Source organism: Trematomus bernacchii, unplaced genomic scaffold, assembly GCF_902827165.1.
Source record: "Trematomus bernacchii unplaced genomic scaffold, fTreBer1.1, whole genome shotgun sequence".
Lineage (NCBI taxonomy): Eukaryota > Metazoa > Chordata > Actinopteri > Perciformes > Nototheniidae > Trematomus > Trematomus bernacchii.
This window is the reverse complement of record NW_022987547.1, coordinates 3152188-3177983: the sequence shown is the minus strand read 5'-3', so window position 1 is coordinate 3177983 and position 25796 is coordinate 3152188. Positions and strand designations below refer to the sequence as shown.

At 40.3% G+C, this 25796-nt stretch overlaps 3 protein-coding genes across 3 annotated transcripts; 1 reads left to right on the top strand and 2 right to left on the bottom strand.

Moving 5' to 3' along the window:
* Positions 1–91: 91 nt before the first annotated feature.
* Positions 92–2334, bottom strand: fam136a (family with sequence similarity 136 member A). The gene is made up of 3 exons (XM_034122781.1): positions 2042–2334; positions 1798–1938; positions 92–1248 (listed from the first exon to the last, which is right to left on the bottom strand). The coding sequence occupies exons 1-3, from the start codon at positions 2126–2128 to the stop codon at positions 1063–1065; spliced, it is 414 nt and encodes a 137-aa protein (XP_033978672.1). The 5' UTR covers positions 2129–2334; the 3' UTR covers positions 92–1062.
* A 391-nt stretch (positions 2335–2725) lies between these two features.
* On the top strand, positions 2726–7588 carry pcyox1 (prenylcysteine oxidase 1). Its single transcript, XM_034122778.1, has 7 exons — positions 2726–2955; positions 3168–3315; positions 3877–4083; positions 4181–4355; positions 4449–4660; positions 5021–5173; positions 5264–7588. The coding sequence occupies exons 2-7, from the start codon at positions 3204–3206 to the stop codon at positions 5932–5934; spliced, it is 1530 nt and encodes a 509-aa protein (XP_033978669.1). The 5' UTR covers positions 2726–2955; positions 3168–3203; the 3' UTR covers positions 5935–7588.
* Positions 7589–12061: 4473 nt separating this feature from the next.
* Positions 12062–25585, bottom strand: slc20a1b (solute carrier family 20 member 1b). Its single transcript, XM_034122812.1, has 11 exons — positions 25283–25585; positions 23592–24308; positions 23071–23211; positions 22391–22476; positions 22007–22103; positions 18400–18519; positions 15999–16274; positions 14870–15467; positions 14515–14700; positions 14307–14391; positions 12062–13692 (listed from the first exon to the last, which is right to left on the bottom strand). The coding sequence occupies exons 2-11, from the start codon at positions 23941–23943 to the stop codon at positions 13537–13539; spliced, it is 2097 nt and encodes a 698-aa protein (XP_033978703.1). The 5' UTR covers positions 23944–24308; positions 25283–25585; the 3' UTR covers positions 12062–13536.
* Between the last annotated feature and the right edge of the window lie 211 nt (positions 25586–25796).

The following is a 25796-nucleotide window of genomic DNA, read 5'->3' as shown; positions in this document are numbered from 1 at the left end:
TGTTTTTGAAAACCTGTAGAACGGACTTGTACTGATAACTCATTGTGGTCATTTTGACCTGCGTGTATAGTCGTAACTGTCATTGAGTTCAAAGTTACAAGTGTTTTATTTATTTTTTACTTCATTTGTATGATTTATTTTTTCAAAAGAAAATATGTATACAGTTCTTGACAGCCAATGAAAACTGCCCCCCGGCTGTGGTGCTATCCCATGATTTGTTCCCTAACTAACTAAATGGGTTGTGGGGTTTGCATTATATTTACAGTGTGTTTATTGCTTCTTGAATTGTTCATGTACAAAGTTATATTGCAGTTACCTACAGTGTTGCCTTTCTTGTACCATTTGTATATATATGAGACAGTAAATGGATCATTAAAATATATAAGAAAAGCATTACTGGCTTTTATTATTGCCTCGATTCAATAGTTCAACCTCAGCTCATGTTATTATGGAAGTAATGCGGGTCCAAAACAGCTACATCTAGGATACTTTTAATTCATAAACATATTTCACGATGAGGTCAGAAAATTACAGAACAACTCGACAATAAAATGACAAAAGCAAGAGTGAAGGATGAAAGGGCTCACACTAGAGAGATATTTTAGGAATTAAATAGGGCTCAAAGGTTGAATGTAAAGGACATTGAAAACTGATGTAGATCATTTTAATTGTTGAGTATACTCCATATCTTAAACTGTCATGCTTAACTTGTTTGATATATTATTTTGTTTACACACCACATGCATCATTCTTTCTTTTCTGTCAGCTTCTAATAGGTTACCGTTTGTTAATTACACAGTACAAAAACAAATCTCAGAGTGAGCCGTTTTAAAACTTCACAACACCAACATGTAAAGTCACAGCCTCTTACACCTGTCAAGACCTGTGTCTTTGCTCCATTTTAAGTCACTCTTTCCACCCTTTATGGTGTTCCAGCCGTTTATCCTTCGGTTGTAACTGGTCAAACTTGCTGGGTCAACTGACCCTGGGCTCCTGTGTTTGTGTGTAATGCGTTCAGGCTGAGACTTCAGGATGGACTATAGCCACCCATCTTGTTCCTCACTACTCTATAGAGTCCAAATTATCTTTGATTCTCCGGGTCATGCTGGGGATCAGGTTCACATGGTCATCAACACAGCTGCCCTCACATCTGTCCATCAGGGCTCGAACAGCTGGCTCCTTAGCGCCAGAGTCGAAAAGATCCTTCGCCTTATCGTTGCAGTGCATCGTGCATCGGGACAGACGGTTCTAAGGGGGCAAATAAAAGGAATGGTTTAGTCTTGAAACAGGCAAGAGACAAGCCCCAGTAGTAGGCATGTTTAGAGATTTGGAGGTGAAAATGCAATGAAGCATTTTTGGCTCAAACTGGGCTGGAACATTTTTGTTATGATTGATGGTTCTAACAAATGGTGAAAGTTTAGCTACATATAAAAAGACAGGTGACGTATTTCTCCAGGTGGGGCTTTTCTATCTTTTTTATAAATTGGACAAAATGTGGGGTGAGTTATGCTTTTGTTTAGAATAGTACAGTTTCTTTCTTTGTAAAAAAAACAAAGAAACACTGCTTTTATGTTCTTACATGGTTTATACTTCCATCTTAGTCACGTTATCTACCCTAAAGACCTCATGTGGGTTAACTGATCGTGTTCTGTTGTAGCACGTTTGGTTGAGGTGGCTATTAGAAATGCCACACTGAAATATAACCAGTCATTGAAAAGTTTCAGCAACAGCCTTTACATGTGACCTCAAAAGCTAACGTTTATATTGAAAATACCACACACTTAAATGTCCCCTTACCTGAAACTTCTCCAGCTCTGAAGTGACCTGTGCCTGAGCTTTGGCCATAGGAGTGTGACACCTCTCCATGCAGTTATGCACCACAGACATGGAGTCAGTGGAGCGGTCACAGCAGTCTGCACTGCACCTGAACATGCGACCCTGCAGCAAGAACACACACATTTAAAGCGTCATACAGGTGCTTAATAGTATACAGACAAAGCACTGCATGCACAGTTCAAGTTGTTACAGTTAACACGCCTACCTGCATTACACGGATGTGGTCCCTCTCAAGGCTTTGGACCATGTCTTCCACCACAGCATGCATGCGATCCTGATGTGCTTCTGCCATCTCTGTTCGTTACTCTAAATATTTACTAAAATGTAAGATTCAGTTAAGCACTTAAAGCACGCAGATCTAAGTCGATGTACACTCAGTGTCCAAGGCAAGTTCCGTTTCTCTACAATTTGATGTTAAGGTCACCTCCATTCAAGCATGGTTCAAGATGGGTAGACGATTGCGTCATTTCCGCTTTACTTCCGCAACCGGTTTTAGGGAACAAATCACGGATGTATGATTATAAGAACTCTTATATAATAAATCTCTTCCGTTTTGTGTGGTAGTCTGGTCAGTCAAGTCATGCCTCAAAAGTGACTCTTTAACTTTGAAGTAGCTTTTACAATTTGTATTTTATTTGAAAATAAAATAATTTATATTTATAACTGGATTCAAGTAGGCTACGCATATTATTGTTTATACATTTCTTTCAATGTGTAGCCTACGTGTAATCTTTAATTTTTTGAAAGCTGAATTATAGAATGCTCTGTAAACGATAAGCCGTATATCAACTATTCTTTGTAGACCATTGCGATAGAAACTACACACATTCGTTTATATCTCGATGTTATGGCTTTTATTGTGAAACTCTAATGTTAACTTACCCGGAAGTGTGTCTCAACATTAGGATACGTTCAGGGCGCTCCGACATGATTCAACCGTTAAACAAGTTTAGTTTTTGACACTTTTTGTCTTATAGTAGCTTTTATAATAGTTCGGTTTTCCGTTGGCAAGTTTTAACAAGCTTTGAATTTATCTTAAAGTGTCACGTTGAAACAACTCTCTAAACGCTACTTCTGGATTCGCTGCAAGCTCTTCTGTAACGTTATCGACCTGTGACAGTGAGTCCACAGCTTTCAACGCATTCTATTTAAACATATTTTTTAAATATAAAACACACACCGTAACGTTATTCTGCACTGCATAATAATGTATGTTTATATTTCCTGTCTTTGTTATTCTTTGCGTGACTTTTAACAACAGTAAAGAGTGTTGCGTTCAGGTTATTAGCAACATACACTGTTCATGGCTCACTTTTATTCCTCCTGTACAGATGCTCCGAGGTACTGTATAGAACTAGATACCCACAATGAATCCTCAAACCCTGTCACTGAGAGCCCTGCTGTTTCTGGGGCTCTGGCAAACTGGGAGAAGATGTCTAGCCTCAGCCCCAGAGCTGAAGATCCAACCCCAAAAGATAGGTAAGCCTTTCTCAGAGTGCATGTAAAAACACAACACATCAATAAAAAAATAAAAAATATGATATTCGAAATAATCATGTGCATAAAGATCATGATATGTGCAAATTAAGTTGCTTTCTGATCTCAAACTCAATGATACAGTAGACTGTATGGAGCTCACATGGGGATTTGCAAATAAATACCATCAACACTTTAATTGCTGACTAGTTGTCCTGGGCATCATGCAGTGCCTGGTCAAATACATTAGTCTATATAAAACATTTGTCTTATTTATTTATTTTGTATTATATATCTATAATACTATTTGCTGCTGTAGTGCAGCATTTTAAACATGGCATCTTGAGAGAATATTCTATGTTAGCTGTGTATATTTTAAGCATAGAATAAAAGCAGCATGTGTCAAATAAAATACACACTCAACAAGCATATGGACCTTCAGTTTACCAGTTGTACTAATCTAATGGCCATAAAGAAGGATAATGAAAGAATTAAAGGAAAATGTGTATATTAAGTGATTACAGCTGAGAAATGAATTAAAGTGTGGTCATTTCCCCTTTAAAGCCGTGGTGGGAGCGGGCATTGGTGGCACAGCTGCAGCGTTTTACCTGAGGCAGGAGTTTGGACCCGGAGTAAAGATCGATGTGTTTGAACCTGATACTGTTGGAGGACGACTTGCGACAGTGAAGTTTGGAGATCAGGATTATGAGACGGGAGGAGCAGTGATCCATCCTCTCAACCTACACATGAAACACTTCATTGAAAAATTAGGTAACGTAACAAGACTCGCCACCAAATTACTGAAACCATAATTTATTCTGGTACATTTTAGTTTACAGAATTGAACCCTCATTTAATTTTCTTGCAGGTATTCCTCCAAGGAAAGATGTCCCCTCTAAGGCGGCAATCTTTGATGGAAAGGAGCTCACTTTTGAAGAGAGTGACTGGTATATAGTAAATGTTTTGCGCATGCTCTGGCGATACGGGTTCAACTTTCTCCGAATGCATATGTGGGTGGAGACCGTTTTGGACAAATTTATGAGGTGAGGAGGAAAAATAATTAAATCTCATTCCTTTTTAGCATGAGATCCAGGATTATCAAGGCAGATAACGATGTGATTGATTTTTTTTTACAGGATCTACCAGTATCAGCAGTATGGTTACTCATTCTCCAGTGTGGATAAACTCCTTCATGCCATGGGTGGAGATGGTTTTCTTACCCTGCTGAATCAAACTCTGGAGGAAACGATGATGGCCGAAGGATTTTCGCAGGTCTTTATCAACGAAGTCGTCTCACCCATCACTCGTGTCAACTATGGCCAAAGTGTCCGCCTCAATGGCTTTGTGGGTATGTCTTTTAATGCAATAGTTTGATTTGGTTCACATGTCTCGATGTATTTAGTTTAAACAGCTGTTAAATTGGGTATTCCACAATAGCCTAGCTACTGTAGCAAAAATGTTTGTTAATATTAATCCTTAACATACAAGGTTTGGAGGATTTTCATACAATGTGCAAAATACTTGCCCACTTCACAACATGCCATCTTCCTACTCCAGAGATAACGGTTTCTGTATTTCAGGCAAACACAAAAACATTTACTTAATTTAGGGCTTTAATTGAATGAAGATCAGAGGAATATGTATATGTAATCGTAAATGATAAACTCAATAGAAATATAATGTACTGTATGTATGTTTTGTCTCCTAGGGGCAGTGTCATTAGCAGGCGTAGATTCAGGCCTGTGGGCAGTGGACGGAGGCAATAAGAGAGTGTGCTCCGGACTGCTCTACATCAGCAAAACTGAGCTCATCACTGCCAAAGTGACCTCCATTTCAATCAAAGTTCGACCATCCAAGTCAGGTATCCTATCATTCATTTTTCTCCCACTGAGGGATTGTTCACTTTTAATATCTCAAGTATTTTATTTTAACTTTTGTTTCCAATTTTTAGGCACCACAACTAATTTCTATGAGGTAAATTATGTTGGAGAATCAGGCTCAGCACACTCTCTGTATGATATCGTTGTTATAGCAACACCGCTTCACCAGGGAAAGTCGGACATCATCTTCTCAGGCTTCTCCCCCCCTCTCCCGTCTCACTACCCCGGACGCTACCACCAGACTGTCTCCACTCTGATCCACGGCAGGTTGAACATGTCCTTCCTCGGGAGCACAAAGAAGGCCTCAGACTTCACTGTGTCGGACATCCTCACCATGGACTCAAAGGACTCCATCATCAACAGCCTGAGCTCTATTGACCCTGTTCAGATCCCAGAGGGGTACATTCGGCCCCCTGCCAGCGTGGCCAAAGTCTGGAAGGTGTTCTCTCCACAGCCGCTGACCCAGGAGCAGCTGCAGGACATGTTCATCACCTGGGACTCATCGTCAGAGACCAGGTGGCTGGCTTATCCTATGTACCGCCCGCCGCAACGTAAGACCCCACCCTTCATCCTGCACAACCGGCTGTACTACCTGAATGCTGTGGAGTGGGCAGCCAGCGCCATGGAGATGAGCGCCATCTCTGCCAGGAACGTGGCCCTGCTGGCCCACCACCGCTGGCACCAGCAGGAGGGCAAGGTCGACCAGGAAGACCTGCACACACGACTCAGAGGGGAACTCTAAACTAATCGCAATACAAAACCATCATTCAAGCACAGTACAAACCCACACGGACCCTCATTGATGCGCATACTGCACTATAAAACCCCCTCTCTATTCAGGGGTGTGGGGTGCTAGGATCCCTTTAAGAGGGAGACACTACAGGTGAACAGGGTAAAACCATTTTATAAATAGATCACAATAAGACTTACACTGTATTACAAATCTGTAAATCTGAATCATGGAAAAAACGATGGACATGTTAAGAGTTTTTACTCAGGGAATTTTGGGAATCTCTTTGTATCACTCAATACATCAGAAAACACTGCCATTAAAAAAAAGAAGCCATTACTTTAGGATACAAATCTTTCATAATATTAAATAATTACAAGTTTTCTTATATTGTACGTTTAATAATGTCCACGAGGCATTATCTAATGCTAACTTTTGGTAAATTCAGGACAAATCTATAGAAGCAAAAAGACACAGTTTAGTCAAATAAACACCTACATTTGTATTTTGAATGTTTTCTTTTCACTAGCCTGAAAGAAGTCAAATGATATTTATTTTTTTGCCTTTCCTCAGCTACCATCATGAAGGTTGACATTAGATAAAAAAATGTATGACCCTAACAGTAACCACAGTTCACCATTCACCTTGAGTAGCACAAATCACACTAAAAGTGGGTCAACCTTGTACTGAGCTGAATGTTTCAATCACTGTGAACCACGCTGCACTCCAGGGTAGTAACATGCTCTTAATTGTTCCTCTGTCTACCTGTGTGTCTTAAAACGATTTTTAGATGTATCCTTTTTTTAAATGCACTGCTGTTGTTAGGAACACGGTACAGATAACTTCTAGCAAACTAGCTTGTAGGTGCCACATAAACCAAGATGTCCTTGTATTGATAGATTTGAGTCTCTCTTCTGATTTCTGAGTTCCTCTACCTCCTTAGCAGAACACTGTTCATGTTGTTAGCAAGAGACCTGTAGTGTGCGCCTGAGACATTGTCTTTGTTGTCCATGTTTTTTTATTTCTATTTAATTGTACTGATATTTTATATAAGACCATAATTGGACACTTTAATCATGCAAACAGGGTGTATACATTCAACTAGTATAGATGTGCCTTAAAGATATTCGAGTAATTGGCTTATTTGATAACGAAGTTTAAATTGCAATCAAAGTCTAACAACCAGGACCAATTGGAAAGAGTACAATGCGTTTGTATGTTTTGTTGTAACATGGAAGAACATTTGTTTTCTGTACCTGTGGTTTATCTGATGTCACTGTTCATACCTGAACTGCTTTAATGTTCTTTAGCCACTTTGCGAAGACAACTGTAATTAGCTAAATGTTTCTTAAGTGTATTTTTCTAGATATTTGAAAGAAAATAATATTGTTGTGAGTAAATGCCAAGACATACTTTAGCAATTATATAAAATCAGTTAAGTGCAGTTTCAAGTTTACACTTAATTCTCTTTTAAATGCCAATATGACTGACCATTTTGAGTATTTTAACTTCTTCTGCACAAATAAAACAAGGTTTTTGTTAACAAATTTAAACTTTACATTTCAGATTTAATGTCATTTTAAACAATAGTAGAACCTTATGGACTAAACAGTTTTTTTGTCAAGTGTTTACAATCACAATAAAGAGATCAGACCAATGCTTTTCACTTTTGTGTTTCTGTGTGTCTTTTACTAGAATATCTTGCCCAAATTATACTCTTGTTTACATTTTCTTTCCTCTCTTTTGACTTTTAATATCCATTTTTGTTTCTCCCTTGTTCTAATTCCTTTTAATGAAGAAAATGCTCTGCAGTATGACAGATTAGGAACTGAGGAGACAGTAAAAAGTATGTCACAGCTCTTTGCATCCTCTCTTTGATCTGCACTATTAATCGATGAATTGTCTAACTGAATTACATCATTCATAAGCTCAGCATGTGCGGTGAAATCACCCATTTTCATTCCCAAAAGGAAATGAACATTGTTCTCAGCTCAAATGCGAGGACTCTCTTTTTTTCTCCTTTGCAGACACAGTGACACCCCAAATAAAGGCCCGCGTGACAGAAGAGCCAACAAAGGGGGGCATTGAAGGCCTGAATAAGGATGTGTCTGTGCGCTGATGTGCCGCCCAGCTGTGCTCTCAGGTAGGGAGGGACAATGGTACCAGAGCCGCCTGTCCATGAAGAACAAACATGTGATGTGACTGAAGATATAAGAGGCTGTGAAGTGACGACAACCCAAAATCTTCCACTACCCCGAGCAACAGCCAAGATGAGGTTTCTAGTGCCACTGTGTGTTTTCCTCGCTGTGTCTGCCTTTCACTCTGGTAAGAAGAATATGTTTACCTACTAATATGAATGACTAAGAAAACACATGTCTGCTTATTTATGCCAGAAGATGTTCAGTTTTGTATTTATTAGAAGTCTGACTGAAATACTTGTGATGATTCCTAGCTCTCTCAGCATCTCTGGAATCTGCAGAGAAAGAGGAAGTAGTTGATCCCAACGGTAAGGATATCATTGTCAATAAAAAACAGGTTATAGTGATATATTTACTCACATGACTCAAAGCTGATCCTAATGTGTTGTTTTTTCATCCAGATGGGCTAGGTCAACTGCAGAAAATAGGTACAGTGGTCCAATTGAGAACCAGCTGACTGTGAAACTAATGTTTAATGTGTTTTATGTACTGTATTTGCAAGTATGTTTATTAACCCACCTTCCCTGGTGTTCTCAGAGAGAGACTTTTTGTTATACAATAGCGAGTGTTTAGGCAAATTGGACTACTTTTTCTTTCTTTATATTAAAAGAAAAGAAAACATTAGTCCTCTGAGATTTAGCACAAGTATGACAATCAAATGTCTGTACTACATAAACTACAAGGTGCATCAAGTATTTGTAATCTATGAACCCATTACAAGTTGAATATCAAAAATACTTATATGCAATGTGAATGTTAGAAATGTTTCTAAAATCCTTACTTTTGAAAAAGTTAGATTTATTTTGTGAACTCACATTTTAAATATTACCTTTGTAATATCGTTTTTGAGCACAAATGGATTGCAAGAGGGGCCTAACACACACTTCCAATGTTATTTATGTTTGAACCATAACACTACATTTAATTATTGGTTACACAAACTGCCCATAGGCTTTTTTCGCTTGTTTTATTTATCATTTTATCACTCTGTCTCCTCAGATCAGATAGAGTTTGAGGCCGCTCAAAAGAACGAGGCTGCTCAGATGAATGGTACATTTGACCAAAGTCCAGGGCAATGAACAGAGCCAAAAATGAGCTGACTTAAAAAGCAAATATACCTCTCATCCATTTTGTTGTTTGTAAAACAGTTATTTTCTTTACCATTTCCTGTCCAGTTACCAAGGAACAGAATGAGGAAGCCCGCTACCTTGGTAAGAGGAACTGCTACTCATTAAATAAAAACAGAAGTTGATTTGTGTAATGAAGAATTTCAATATTTTCTACACAGAGGCTGTTACAGATGAATCTGGTAAGTTAAACTTGGATGTTGAATGAATGATCAAATCTGAACACATATGGATCCTGTTTTAACACTATTTGAAATGTTTCCAACAGTGGAGGAGCCTGTTGGAACTGTAGACGCCAAAACAGGTGTGTAAAAAAACCTCCTAATGATATTTAAAAGATATTATGTGACCTTTATGTACCTTACATGCAACATGACCTAACTGTGAAATACTCCCCCAGCAGAGGGAGGTGGGAACTCTGACGTAGCAGCTCATGAAGGTGAGGGAGGTTTGTTTTAGCCTGTAGATGGTGATAAAGGACAGTTTGGAGAAGCTCTGCAGGCGCTAAAGTTCACTTACATGTAAAATATCACAACCTTGTGTCTGATTCCTCTTCACACAGAGTCCCAGTCTGAGTCCTCTGAGGAAGCAGATGGTGAGATTGTGACATTAGGTTTTTTTCCTTAGTGTATTTCAGTCACACATTCAAACTCTAATTCTAGCTTTTGTCAATGACAGATTGTGTCTTTGTTATTTTTGACAGGGAGACAGAGGCGGGGTACGTAATGTTAACCTAAAATACTACAACCAACAGTTATTAGTCAAACAAGCACTACAATACACACTGTGTGTAATCAGCTACTGTGTTGTTTCATAGTAACTCATGTTTCACTCAAATCAGATATTGAAATGTTATAGTTGTTACATCTATTTATAATCAGAGGTGGGAGAAGTACTCAGATCCTGTACTTCAGTAAATGTAGAAGTACCAGAGTGTGGGGTTACGAATACTGCAAAGTAAGTAAAGATATAACATTAATGTAGTGAAGTAAAAGTACATGATTTCCCTCTGAATTGTAGTGCAGTAGAAGTACAAAGTAGCAAAACATTTAACTACTCAAGTAAAGTACAACATTGTACTTAAGCACAGTACTTGAGTAAATCTACTTAGTTACTTCCCACCTCTGTTTACAATATACAAACAAATCAATTTAATCTTATGTCAAAAAGAATTAAGACAAACTCAAAACTTATCAAGTGCCTGCACACCTTCTTTTATATTTAATAAAACCTAACATTATACATAAATATTCCAACTTTCTACCCCATGTTAACAACACCTACCCCAATCAAATTAAATTAAACATTCAATACAAAACATGACCAAATCAGAATAAAAACACCGTCATATCCTATAATTTGTTTTACAATGCCAGACTATTCGTCTTATATCCATGTTTTAAAATTGTTATTTTTTATGTGCCCCCTTGCGAGATAAAACAACAAGAGAAAGTTTGGCCAAATGGATCTTAACAAGCATTTTACTATCCCAATATTTTGAACTCAAAGTACATTTTAATGTCTTCACAGAGCATCATGAGGTAGTGCCAGAGACTAAGAGCATTTTGGGTAAGAAGTCAAATGGCCTCACTGACTGAATGATAAATTCCCCACTCTATTACCCCTTGCTGTAACTCTCCATTTTCTCATTTCTCCTCTGCAGATGAAGCCAGTCAGGATTCCACCAAGAAAGAACAAGGTTGAAACTTGTAAATGCTACACTAACATCAGAATGCTGAAATGTATCCTTATCTGTTAACTGGTATTATCTGGAGAATGTGCTTAACTTTCCCCAAGGCTGACTCGTACCTGCTGAGGCAAGATGTGGTCAACTGTTTAAGCAACACAATGAAAGTTAAATTGTAGGTTATGCAATAAACAGAATGTGTAAAAACGAAACCAGTCAGAGCCAGTCTCAGCTTGTTTACAGACCTGTATAGGCTCAGGACTAGTAAACACATACATGACTCAAAAGCAATTACAAATGTTTAACTGGAGAGCTTGTTAAAACTACTTGTGTTCCAGTTTAATGTAAAAAAACAATGAATTTTCTAGATATTCCAGTCACCGCAGAGGCCTACAAAAATAAGATGCTGGGGTTGTTTATTTGAATACAGTTCTCCTTGTATGTGATTAAATCTAGGACAAGAATCCAGGGCATTCTGAGATGTCCCCTGGTGGTTATTGTGCTTGATTTTCACTCTATTTTTGGGCCAAGGATGCATCCTTGTCCTGTCCTAAAAAGATTGTTTCAAAATGATGCAGTGTTAAAGGTCACCTTTCTGATGATTCGGAAAGACACACCTTCATGAACCTGGTTTAAAGAGAGAATAGCTTTATGTTCCAGCATAACCTTTTCCTGGATAGAATAAGCCTTGCTTTGTTCTGTACAGCAGTATAATGATTCACTGATGCAGTCATCATTCATGTGTACCTGCAGGAAATGTGAGTCACATGAGAAACACCTAGAGGCCATTCATGTAACTGCTCTGGGAGCCCTGGAAAACTACTGAGTTGTGGTGTTTGCAATGTAAAGCTAGCGTAAAGGAATCCTCTCTGTCCCTGCATCACAGATGTTCTGGAGTGAGAGCAGCACGAGGATCCAGACGCTCGCTCATCACCCGGTGCCCGCGCCGCACCGAGCCTACTGCCAATAAAAAAGGGAATTATTCCACCTCTGTACAACTTCTGTCCTCTTTTATTTCACTGTGACAAAATACTTCTGTTCAGTATTTCAGAACTGCCTTTTGGGACCTTTACCTTTTTATTTGTGAGAATAACAATATTTAGTTCAAAAAAGCAAGTTCAACAGTATCATTTTCCCATTTTTATTTGTTTTTTTGTAATCCACAGGTGTGGACTAGTGTATGTTCATGTGCATTAAAAAAACAAAACTTTCTTTGGTACCTAAAGGGAAAATCAAAACAATTAAGGCAACTACAGCATCTATAGATCTGATATGCATTTAGTACCGCAGCCAAATGACCACATACTGATGGCATGCAGCGTATGTCAGCCCTCGTTGTACAAGAGACCAGATCGGCTCAACACCAAACCACTCAGTTAACATCCAGCTTTAGAGTTCCTGTGTGTCCTCGTTAACAACCTTATTCACATTCAGAAGGCCAGGAAATTAAGATGAAAGCTAGAATAACCAGAATAACTAGGCAGGTGCAAACTCCACAGAAGAGCCAACATACTGGGAAGTAGGAGTTACAATGTGAACTGAAAATAACTACGCTGTAGGACACCTAAAGATGATGCATTCAAGTTTCAACAGGAGACTTAAGGTCTTGTTTGAGAGTAGACGTTCAATGACATTCTGCCATTTTACTTCTCAAATTCAAGTAAATAATATTCAGTCCGTTGTTCCTGCGCTGATGAAGAACATAGAGCCTCAATAAGTTCTGATAAAGAACTGGATTGATAACCCATTAAGACTAATGATAAGGGCTTTGCCATTTCTTGCCAGAGGCGTGCTGACTTTAGGCAGCTGATATAGTGCAGGTGGTCATCCAGTGATAGTTCATTATTCAGATAAGTGTGCCATAAAACACAGCAAACTGTGAATGTCATCACATTTCTAAATATGGTGGAAAACAGTCACTAACCTCTCAGAGTAAACTTTACTGTTTAAAGTCAATATTGTTCTATAACACTAGAGGGGGAGAAGCTAAGGTCCCACAGTTTAGGAGATACAAGAAAGCCAGATGCAAAACATTAATAGTAATAATTACTTGAAATGGGGGAAACGCACACATACACAAATTAACTTTCTTTCACCTAAAAATACTTTTGCATCTACGTTACTTTCAGCATGTGTTATGACTGGAGAGCTACATCAGCAAAAGGCTTATACTGCATTTCAATTATTCATTACTTTCTAAACGTGTAAAACAAAATAAAAATAGTTGTATATACATAATTGCAAAGTAAAAAAAATAAATGGAAGAATGAGTATTAGAAACACAAAAAGTTGAAGCTTTCAGAATAACTCGTTACAGATCGATGAGAGATGAAAAAGCAAGTCAGAACAAAGAAATGTAATCTTCCCACTGGAAGTAATGTGGCCCAAATGGAACAAACAGCAAATTCTAGTTTGAAAATGATGCAGCCAAGAACCACAGGCCCAAGTCTCAAGTCATTTCAAACATTTGTTTTCCTTCTTTCTTCCAAAGTTGTTGGCTTGAGGTAAGCGATATATTTTGGCCTTCCATCTCGCCTCCTCCTCCTCTCGGTGCGCCGGAGCGGTTTCTTCCTCCTCCCCTGCTCGGGGTGTAGCCGAGTGCTCAGAGGATGCCGTAGATGAAGATGGCCATGATGGCGGCGCTGATCAGACCAGAGATGGGCACCGTCACAAACCACGCCATGAAGATGTTTCTGAACAGGCGCCAGTCTACGGCCTTTTTCGAGCGCAGCCATCCTACCGCAACCACAGAGCCCACCTAGAAACACAGCAGAGGTCAGACAAATCCCATCATCTTCATTTAACTCATTATAAATCATAAATAAAACTGGTTGTACTTAATTATTTGCCGGATCAGAGTATGCAACTATATTGAAAAATGTAAATGATCCTGGCCAGATGATTGCAATTCACAATATTGTCCCAACATTCTTTAAAATGTGCTTAAAACTTTTTTTTTTTTTATAAATGGCAAAACATACTGGAACAAACTAATATTTTGATGCCCCACATATAACACAAGTCCTTTTTGTGAACATCTCTTTTAAAAACAAGGTTATAACAAATCATAAAAATAAAAAAGTACTGCTTCATAAACAAAAGATTGAAATGAATATTTTAAAGCAGGCTCTATTGGTCACTTCTCAGCCAGGACAGAGATCAAGACAGCATATATTTTTTTTAAACTGAGGATAAAAATAAAAAAACTATTTTGTCCCATCACTAGTCTGCAAACCTAAATTGTGAACTACAAAGTTATGAGAAAGTTGCTCCACAGACTGGGTTCCTGCTAAGTGTGGCCTCCCTCCCTCTCTCTGAATAGGCTCCTCCCCCTGTCTCTTGTTCCCAGACCACAGCGTGTGAGCTGCTTACCTTGCAGTGGGTGGTGGAAACAGGCAGGCCAATGTTGGAAGCTACCACCACGGTCAAGGCTGAGGCCAGTTCGATGCTGAAACCACTGCAGGGGAATACAAAAAAACAACACTTAAATCTCTCCGGCGGGTTGTGTGTGAGCTAAATTATAGTAATGTCTGAGGAGGATGTGGTTTAATGACTCAAGGAAAAACAGCTCTGTGAATACCTTGAGGGGGTGATGGGTGTAAGGTCCTTGCCCATAGTCTGGATCACTCTGCGGCCCCACACCCAGAGTCCGGCGCAGATGCCCACGCCTCCGTACAGCAGCAGCCAAATTGGTGTAGGTTCATTTGAATACACATTGCTGCTTTTGTAAACACTCCACAGAGCTACCAGCGGTCCAATGGCATTACTGCAGAGGAAACGATAGAATGATTTCAACAGGGGATCATTATTTTTGACTTTTGAGATGAACCGTGACCAGTAAAAATGTCCACTTCAACATACCAGAAATACAAAAGTATCCTTTTTTTTAGCTACATGACTGTTAACAAGTGACCTTCATGAAGGAATCTGCATACCTAACGTCGTTTCCCCCGTGAGCAAAGGATCCGAAGCAGGCGGTAAGAATCTGGAGGAACTGGAAGAGAGTTGAGACTTCTGGCTTGTCCGCCTCAAGGCCATCGTCTTCCAGAGAGCTTTGGCTACTGCCTGCGTTCTCCTTCGCCATTTCCAGTGTCACGTCCCCCTCTCCCAGGGCTTCGGGAGTGGTGTGCTCTGCCACAGCATTGCAGTAGCTGGTGTAACTGTCCATTCGCACGCGCTTCTTCTCCTGCCCTCCTGATGCCGTGACCTTGTCGCCATCCTCGTAGGCACGATATTCTCCCTCTCTGTGCTTGAAGTCTCCGTGCATGCCGATGATGGCCATGGTGTAGGAGGTGTAGCTGTTGTTACGGCGGATGGGTCGGTCCCCCCCCTCGCCCATGCAGTCCCCGACCTTGGCCAGGTGGAGTTTGTGCAGCAGGTCCTTGTAGAGGCCTGAGTCTTTGTGCACCGTGTGGTACTGGCTGTACCCGTTACTGGGGATCTGTGCCGGCCTGTTGTTGAACTGGTTAGCTGAATTTGCGGCGCCATTGCTGTGCTGGTTGTTGGCCTGACTGTTACACTGAACCTGTTTGTCTGCAGAAAGGGGGAGAAAACATTTGTAAGTCTTTAATAGTATTTGTCTAGGACTGTGGGGGAAAAAAAAACACATTATTTTATCATATGATATAGAATTGACCGTTCTCTTAAAGCTAAACTCAATGTTGCCCATTAAGTATACATTCACCTCAACATGAGGCCAGAATGCCCAGCAGGGTTTTCCCTTTCCCTTTATTAGTCTTTGTAAGTTCCCACAAGCTCATGCCATTCATTGTTTGGGTAATGTGGTTCAATATTTGAAATTTTTTTATAAAACAAATATTCCAAGGTTGTCCTTGCATTACAATTCCATCATTTTATCGGTAGTATAAAATTATAATAGAATTATCATTTATCCTATTCTGTTATAATATATCAAAACAAAAGTAGTTATTGTGACAGGCCTATGTGCAAGTCATTTCATAATTGTATTAATGTAACAGAAAACATACATTACCACCACAAACCATGAGGTTACTTATTTAATTAAATCCTAAGTGTAACTATGATGCTTCTTGGCACACTTACCATCATGTTCATTGCTGCAGTCATTGTCATCAGAGTCTCCAATGTCAAACGCCACCCTGCGTTCCTTATTATTGTCAACATCGTCTGAATCTCCAAAGTCAAACGCCACCCTGCGGTCCTCAGAGGCGGCCTGGGGCTGAGCAGATGCGCTTTGATCGACAGGTGGAGTGGTAGTCGTGTCCGTGGCAGTCTGTTTCAGGATCGGACATGTGGCCTCCTTTGGCTCCCTCTTCTCCATCAGGGGGCTCTCAGAGGGGCTGGAAGACTTGAGATCTCCTAGTAGGGGAGGGGCAGAGATGGGGTCGTTACTAAAAAAAAAAGTAATATATTACATATTACTTTAAAAAAAAAAGTAATATATTACACTACTTCGTTACTCTCTACATAAAGTAACTTGTTACTTTACTCGTTACTTTACTCGCAGGGCCGGCCCGCCCCTCCCTACAGGCAGATCACGCAGACTGCTAAAGTTTCAAATGTTCTCTTTAGTTCAGTTTCCATTGTCGCATAAGACTGATCCAGATAGCTCTGACCATGGCTGTCCTCTGTCTCCTGCTATCTGTATTTTGCGCAGTATATCTCTGAACGATGCGATGGTGATTCCACTGTGCAAATGGGCAACATTACCTCTACTATGAAGGATGCTACAAGCCTGTCCATCTCTGCTTTGGTTACCGGTCCTCCAAATTCTAATTTGTGCCGCTTCAGAGTCGGCGGCGGCGCACTCACAACATCCTCACTCTGGGTTCGGGGGTCCTTAGCTATTAGCTTCACCTTAGCATGTGTTCTTTGCAGGTGTTTGTTGAGGTTTGACGTGGTGTTTGCAGCAGTGTATAACAGCTTCTGGCCTGGACACAGTTTGCACCTCACCGTCACATTCCTGTCTATTCTTCGGACGAACTCAAAATAATGGGCATACCTCCACCCCTCGAAAGTTATCGCTGACTCAGCCATGTTTATGCAGCACTGCACGCGGAGATGTGGACGCGCAAGTCGCACAGATTACGTACATATAAACCTGCGGCGGAAACCCCTCTTGTCTGTCAGTGTGATTATGACTGATTTTATAAAAGTAACGAAGTAACGCGTGTCGGGGCAATGTTAGTAACTGTAGTGTGATTACTGAATTATAAAAGTAACGCGTTACACTACTCCGTTACCGACAAAAGTAATATTATTACAGTAACGCGTTACACCCAACTCTGGGGAGGGGTAATAGTGAGACGTTGCTTGAAACATATGCAGTGTTCCATAGATATACTAGCACAGTCCATGTTGCATAACTAACGAGTCAAGAACAAAATATTTTAAATGCAACCTAACCTGAGCTCACAGGATCAGATAAATGGATTATGACATTACTAGGAACATATTTACACTACCACTCGCAGCTCAGCTTATGAAAGACAAGAGTCAACACATTCAGTGGCTCACATAACAATGATGTGTTGTTTTAAAGTGAATCAGATACTAGAGATAATATTTGTATTTGATATTTCTCAGAGTTTTCTGACTAGGTGGCAACATTGCATCATCCAAACTGGTCAAAGCTGACGTGAAGCACTCAGTTGCCCTCTGACTTTCACCCACGTGCACTGCAAAGGCCATGTCAACCACAGGCTTATTTTAGTCCAGGAGCTAAAGGCCAATTAGTGGATCACTATGACCAGATTAGGCAGCCGGGCTGCAGGGTGGATGTTGATTTAGACAAACTTGTTTTAGAATTTGACGTTTATCTGATACTAAAAGAGACATTAGACAGGCAAGTATTGCATACAAATATTTAGAGATCAGTCTCTGACAATTTAATACTTTAGTAGAGAACCTTAACCTTAGTTATTTTTTTTCTTTTTAAATCAAGTTTTGAATGTTAAAAAAGTGTTTTGAAAACTAAAACGTTGGTGCTAAACCCTAGTTTTTGTCAGAAAGTTATTCTGTTATTTGCCCTTACATTGTTAATGCAGTTACAAATTGACTTTAAGACTTGTTATGAAGGGACCACTGAATAAAAAGCACTGTATTGTGAACACACAAGAGGACTGCATACATTCATAAAGGTTGAAATGAATGGCATTACCTTCAACACTGAAACCACACAATGGGTGTGTGCGTGCAGATGGCTTCTGGGGGTTTTGCCTTTAATCCCGGTTTATGGAACAAAAGCTAATGACAATATTCTCCTCTGATTTCTATTAGAGCGACGTTCCAGAGCACCATTCACCAGATGAATACGAGAACGCTGTGTGAATAGTTTGAGGTTGCAAGTGCTATCTTATATCCCTTGCTTGTCCAATGATGGTTAGGAAAACCATATTTTTTGTGGTCAGCGGAAAATGACGACAAGGATTTGAAAAACTGAATCATCAGGTACCAAAACATAAAAAACATAAATGTGACTTACGTTCAATCTTCTTCTTGAGGCGTGGGCAGACAATAAACCAGACCACAAGGGCCGTCAGCAAAGCGAAGCCCAAGGAGATGAGAAGGATGCCCCACCAAGGGATCTTGTCAAATCCCAACACTGAAGGATCGCCAGGTGCCAGGGACAGAATCAGACAGACACAAGAAGGAGAACAGAGAAAGGCAGTTTTAAAAAACAGGGCAGCGGGTGCTGCCTTTCTAGGACAACACACAAATAGGCTAAACAGCAAACTGAGCCATTTTATAAAAATATGTTGGTGGTATTTTTAGTAAGTAGCATGAAGTCATGTTAGCATTAAAATATTCTTATTTAAAAACAAGGATGCCCCAATAAATTTGAATTACAGTGATATAATATAACTTCAATGAAATCTGACCAAGTGTCAACCTTTAGCTCTAGTATTTACAAGCACGCCTGCATTGCGTCATTGTGCCACGTCCTAGTTAAATATGGAAAGCATGTGTACCCCCTGCTTTGAATAGTTATGCAACACTAAAAAGGTGAAAGACACAAATGTCACCATGACCCCAAAATGCCCCACCAACACTGCACATGGAAAAGAAGTTCCTTAAAAAAGGCAACATTATTAAAAAGGAGTAAAAGAAAGGGAGAGTCCTTTACTGGACCTCTGAGTTTGCTGTAGCAATAAGGACACGCTCCTGCCAAGACTGCAGCAAAGCTGGTGCAGAAGAGCTGGATATAATGCAGCACATGCTGGAAAAAAGCAACTGTTTAAATGTCCCCAGGGAAGCATTCATCTTTGTCATACAGAGAAGATGCAGGTAGGCAGTGCAGCTCTGAGAGATCAAAAACAAAGATCTGCTGAAAATTCCAACAATACCACCACCACCAGTGAGGTGACCTTGGCCATGCATAGAAGAACAACAAAAACACATTCTCTCTGGGTTTACGATAAACAGGAGTAAACAAGCACCAAGGCTAAGTGATAAGTGTCTCTGTGTTCCTTTGGGTCCACGGTGCACTCTCTGCACTGAGTCACGCTGCAGCACGAGACTGCAGCGCCCCTTACTGATGTTTATTTAGTTACGCAAATGGAAGCTCACTCCCGTCAGGATTGGGGAGGAAAAAACCGGAAGGAGGCTCTGTAACAGCAGCTCTCGTCTTTCACTGAGCTCACATGTAGTGGGACACCCAGTAACAGGTGGGATTTGTCACCACTTAGGAAAACTCAACAGAAAAAGTAAAAAAAAAAAAAACCTTCCACATGACAAAGGGGCCCAACACAATTCAGATGAACACTCTTTGTCACAGTGACTTGTTTGTTCTAACAATATATATAAAAGAGCGGATTTAAAGGCTAGCCTAGGTCTAGCCTTGTGATAAACCCTCCCACACAAAGGGGTGAGTCTACACCACAGCCATGCAGTGGGATGAATGAGACGGGACAGGAAATTGACTTTAACCACGGCTGCGTCCAAACCCCTCCCATAAACCTCTGTATCCCGTGGCCTACATTACACAATAACATGTTTTGTTGTTTTTCCCACTACCATATGTGAATCAAGCAGCAAACCAACATTACAAAGAGTTAAAGTGGCAGTTTCTGACTCACTTGGCAGGTAAACTTTAGTTACATTTCCTCAGTTCTGTCTAGAGCCCCAAATAGAACTTAGCAACAGTATTAGGATACGGTTACAGCTGTATTAGGTCTTTGCTCTGGAGGGATCTATAAGCCCAGCTACACAATACATTTCTATCAATGACAGTCTCTGAAGACTAAGATTTTGTTTGAGGACAATGGATCAGGTCAAAATAAGTCTGGAATTCAAAAGGTGTGCATCATCTCATGTTGCTGATTGTTTGGCGTCCCCAGAGTGACCAACACTACCGGGGTGTTTGTTTTTCAGAGGGTAACCCAGGCAGAAAATGTGTTCCTAGCTTAACACATTGAGGGTTGTGTAGGGGGGGTCAAAATGTACTGTCTCCATGACACCGAGCACTTTGAAACATACAATGGTACGCAACATAAATGGTGTTTAGAACTGCATGAAACAGGCCAGCAACATGGACAGAATTCAGGGACAACTTCGCTGATGGGGAACTGCATCTGAGATTCTTTGTCAAAAGCTCTGACAAATACCTACAGTAGCCTTTAAGATTTCCTTCCTTGGTGTTACTTGTTCTTATATTTTGGAATGTCTTTTTCAAGTATCTCGCCCAGATAGTCAGTAGATGGAAGTGATTCTATAGCAACTTAGAAAGCCACCTTTTCTCTTTATCCAGGTGACAAGCATGTGGAAAATGTGTGTGGAGTAGTAATGTAGAGTAGGACCATTATCCTAAATCTGTTTATGTGTTAGATTTTCATTGTGAAATGAATGACAGCACTTAAGTGATTGAAGGTGTTAAAAGTCCAAGTCACACTAAGCTTTGCCTGTAACAGAACAACAGCTGACCCTCAAATTCTTTGCTGGCCAAAATTGCATGCACATGCTGACTTGAGGTCTCTGGCACTGGTGTATATATTGAGTATAGAATGTGCTGTGGGATGCCTGGTGTCCAATCGCACCACTGTGATAAGATCTAGATCAGGGAAGCAAACATACTGTACTCAGCTGGGAGAAGATATCACTGCTGCATCCGAGTTCATATACCAGCAATATTGAGCTGTCGTTGGCATGTGAGCCAGTGAAGTATACTATCCAGAACTGGGCTCAAGCTTAGCAACTCAAGTCTGGTTTGGATGATAAACACACGACAGTTAAAAATATATATAATTAAATGGATGGATACGTAATTAGCTGTAATTCATGCTTAGTCTTATTATTCATCATGCAGGAATCGATGGTTAATGTTAAACCGGCTCCACTGTAGTCTTGAGGCTTTAACAATGAGAATTGCTAAGGTGTCTGAAATGCAGTCTCGCACCTTTTTCTTTTTCATGTGAGGTACCCAGGTACAGGTCCTCATGTACAGTGCTTTGAGGTGTGAGGGACTTCACACAACTGTACAGAATGTGCCTGGCTAAGCAGGGTTATGGGCTATGCTGGAACTGCATCTCCTCTCTGTGAGCGTGCCGCTGATGTGCATGCACACATCAGCGCACAATTTCTGGTCAAACTCTGGCCTGTAGCCGCCATTTAATGGCCCAGGCCAGCTAACATCTTGAACTGTTAGGCCCTGTAGAGAGAAGAAAACACAAGGAGCGAAAGTTGCTCATTTAATGACGAGATTCTGGAAAACGAAATGCCAACATTTAATGAATTACTATACAAGTTGTGAGCAGTAATAAAACAACAATAGCCATTTAAAACACCCTCTTTACTTCTCTGTTCCTCCTTCATGAAGGGCAGACAGTGACGTCAACAGTAAAGTGAAATCTTATTTCCATCTCCCTGTTGTGCTCCGCTCTAAAACTTCATTCCAGCTATGACCCACATAGAACCACAAGCAAGAAAAGCCCCAAAAAACATGTTAAAATAAACACAGCTTCTGTGAAAATGGTAAACAGTCTGGTTCAGTCTGAAATAGCTGTGGGCATCCGGCTGTCTGAGGGAGCAGTTTATTTTAAGCTGTGGCTGTGGGCAGGCATGCAGAGCAAAATGACTGAAACAATGATACTCACTCGGAGCTCCAGTGTACATGATGGAGAAGACGTTGATTCCCATAGTCACGGCGTAAAACACAGGCAGCGCTCTCAATCCGTTAGGCACAGGGTCTTTCTACAGGGACAAAACAAAGCACCAAGTCAGAAAAACTCATTCCACTCGCATTAACAGAATTGCCAGACTTTGCTGTCAGGTTACAGTAATATGAATCTCGCTGTCATGATGTAGACAAGGAACTGCTTCAGAGAACAGTAGCTTGATTCTCACCATGCAACAAACATTTCCTCTTTTTCTTTTTGGCAGGGGGGAGTTGAAACTGACCCAAAAGCATCTCTCAGGAAGAATATCCTCTAACTCACAGAAACAAATACTATCTACAACTTGAAAAAAACCCAGCTTACCTTGTGTAAGATGAACATTCGCACAAAGTAGAAAAGAACGGCTGACATTATTCCGGACAAGAGAGGACTCAGGAACCAGGAAACAACTGCAATGCAAGAATGACAACAATTGCAATTAGGGGAAATGCAAGTTTGACAATTCTGTCAAATAAATAAAAACATGTATATACTTAAAAAAAGAAAGAAAATATTTTTCTTTAGGGGAATGCAATTCTTGTCGGGAAATGGATTCAGTTTTGTTGGGCAGACTGTTTTTCATCAGGTTTGGGCTTTCAATAGGAGGAACATGGCGATGCAATCTATCATCTAATGCAACAAATGTGAGAAACAACTTGTGAAATTAGAGCTGCTACTGTATATTCCTGTAAAGCTTGTTGACTCATATTCTCAATTGGCTCATTCTTTAACAAGCATTGAGCATCAAACATTTAAAACCTAGACAGCAAAATCGCAACATTACATATTGTACAAGTGGTGATTTCAGCTTTAAATGTGCAATCCTTCCCAAATGTCTAATTCTTTGATTACCCAAGTATTGAAGGCCATCAGATAAAACATTGGTTGACATGTTATAATTGCAATTACTAGTCACACCGGGCCATAACATCAATATATTCTATGACGTATATCAATTAATCACTGGGGGAAATTAAGTGAGCGGATAAGAGTGTTTGACTTACCGATACGGAGAAGTTCAAACCATCTGACTCCCTGCGAGCCTCTGGCAACAAGTGAGAAGCCGATAGTAGCACCAACAATGCAGTGTGTTCCAGAGATGGGGAGTTTAAGGAAGGATGCAGCCAGCTGCCACACAGCAGAACCTAAAAGAGAAAACAATCATTGATCATATTAGGCTGACAAACTAACACATAATCAGCTTTTAGTCAACTTTAGAAATCAGTTAAAAAGATAAACATAAATGCAATAGGTGGATATGGCAAAACACAATATAAATGTGTTTTGGTAAAACATTCAAAAATATTTGCAGTAAGCAGATTCATATAAATAATTTGTCGACAACTTTATTCAGACATTTTGCAAACAAAGAGCAATTAGTTTGATCCACATTTCCAGATGTGGGTTTGACACACTCTAGTTGTGATAACCAAATGGCGCAAGGCCTTATATTCCACACAGATCTATTCACAGGGATCAATGACCCTAGGTTTAACTACACATAAGATATGCTGCAGGTACTCACCAAACATGGCGCTGATGGATCCAGCCATCAACTCCTGCTCAGTGCCGTTGTACATGCCCACATCGATGATACCCTTGCGGATGGTTTCACTCACTTTGGCCCCAAGGAGCACAGACCCCACAGTCTCAAACACAGTGGCCAGAATGCATGCCTGTCGCAAGGTGACCACTCCAGAGCCAACGGCTGTGCCAAATGAGTTGGCAACGTCATTGGCACCCACAGAAAAGGCTAAGACGAAGGCGATGATGAAGCCCACAACCAGCAGCCATGTGTATTCTGTCAGATAAGTGGACTGGGTCGCTAGCCCCACTGTGCTGGCCAGTATTATTGCAGTGGCAGTTGTCGAAACCATGATTTTCGACTATAGAGAAATTGCTTCACAATCTTTAATGGGAAATAATGCCTGTCGAAGCTATTTATATTGCTACTTAAAAACAGCAGCTAGTTTTAAATAAAAACAGAGAGGTAAATGGTTAATAAATATCTTATTTAGGCTTGCCCGTTTTAAAACAGGGTTACTGAGATTTAGCAGTGCAAACTTGTAATGTGTTTAACTGGTACTGACCAGAAAACGATTAAGGTAAACAGAGGTGTAGTGTGGGCGTATTGCTATCCTGTAATTAAACTAGATCTGTTCTTGTTCCTTTTGTGCTGAGATGTCACACCGATTAAAACTGCCATTGTGCAACTTTAAGTGCAGATGAGCTTGGGTACATCCTGAAAAGACAAAAGACAAAAAAAACGGCTGCTTTAAAATCTGTTATTTCTCATTCGACCTTCACAACGGAGGACAGAGTGGGGATCAGGGGTGGTTTCAAACGGGTTAAACATCCTCTTGATAAGATAAAACATGTCAGAAACGTGGAAACAACAGTAGTAGACGCTGAAATCTGAAGGATGGTTTCTACTAGATGCCTTTCCTGGAAACCTAATGGGAAGCCATTTTTTGTAAATGTCGCAGGAAGAAACCGGAGCTTAGATTACCCCAACGTCCTCAATTTTTACCGATTTACCACCTGTATAACGATCTATTAAGTTTCATTTCTAGCACTGCTGACTGTGGATGACATTACGAAGTAATGAGCGCCTTATTTAATAGGAGACATAATAGTGTTTACGTGTGCACGTGCCGTCATTCATTCATATAACACAACCCTGAACACGAGCATCTGTTCATACCGCTTCACGTGATAAAACAAACAGCTCGAATATACGATATCTTACATGAATGTAAAAGGCAGCTATGTCAACTATAATGGATAAGGTATCACAGTTTCAATAATGTTTGACGTATTTTTTTTTGTAAAAAGGGGATGCAACCGGATGTGACTCAACCCAACGACATTCGCTGATAACCTTTTTTAAAGCTTAACATAAAATAGTTTGTATTTCCTTCATCCCGTTAACCTAGGTTCGAGCAATCAATGTTGACACGGAAGCAAACACTATCATCTATCCTAAAACAAGCTGTTAAACCTACAATACCGGTAGCCGTGTCTTCCCCTTCGCTTATAGTAAAAACTCCTTGGTTAGCTGCGAGTACACAATGGTGTATCTGACCAGCTGGTGTTAGCATTAGCTTTGAGCTTACATTTAACGGTGATAGCCTTATTTCCGGAGTTCAGTGAAAAAACAGACGCAACACTGTACATGATATCTTCTGATAGAAGGTCTGAGTTACTAAAACTTACCAAACGTAGCAGTTGTCAGACTTGCGGAGAGCAGTGCTCGTTAGCCAGTAAGCTAATTAGCGCGCCCGCACAGATAGTCGTTAAGGTAGCGCGCGCGGGATAGGATAAATAAACGGATTTGAAGACGACCCCCTTCAAAAAGACGACTTTCTCTAAAAAAAGAAAAAGGTAATAAAGAGTCAACGTCAAAAAGCTAATTACGATACGATGTGAGATAACTCAAAATCCAGAACCGTCTATGATTGAATGAGCGCGCACAGCCGCGTGTAGAACTTGTTCGTGCCGGGGAGCGGAACAGACTTCTTTATTGGATACACCCTCATGACGCCCCGCCCCGCGCCCAGCTGTCAGCCGGACCTTTTATTTTTTTTAGGCTCATCACGAGTCCAGTGCATGTTCGTCAGAGGATCCCACATCAGAGTATTTTCTTAAAGGTAAAATGGGACGAAAGATAAAACTTCAAGATGAGGATATTTGTATAAGCTTTAACTGTGATGGATTTGATCAAATGTTG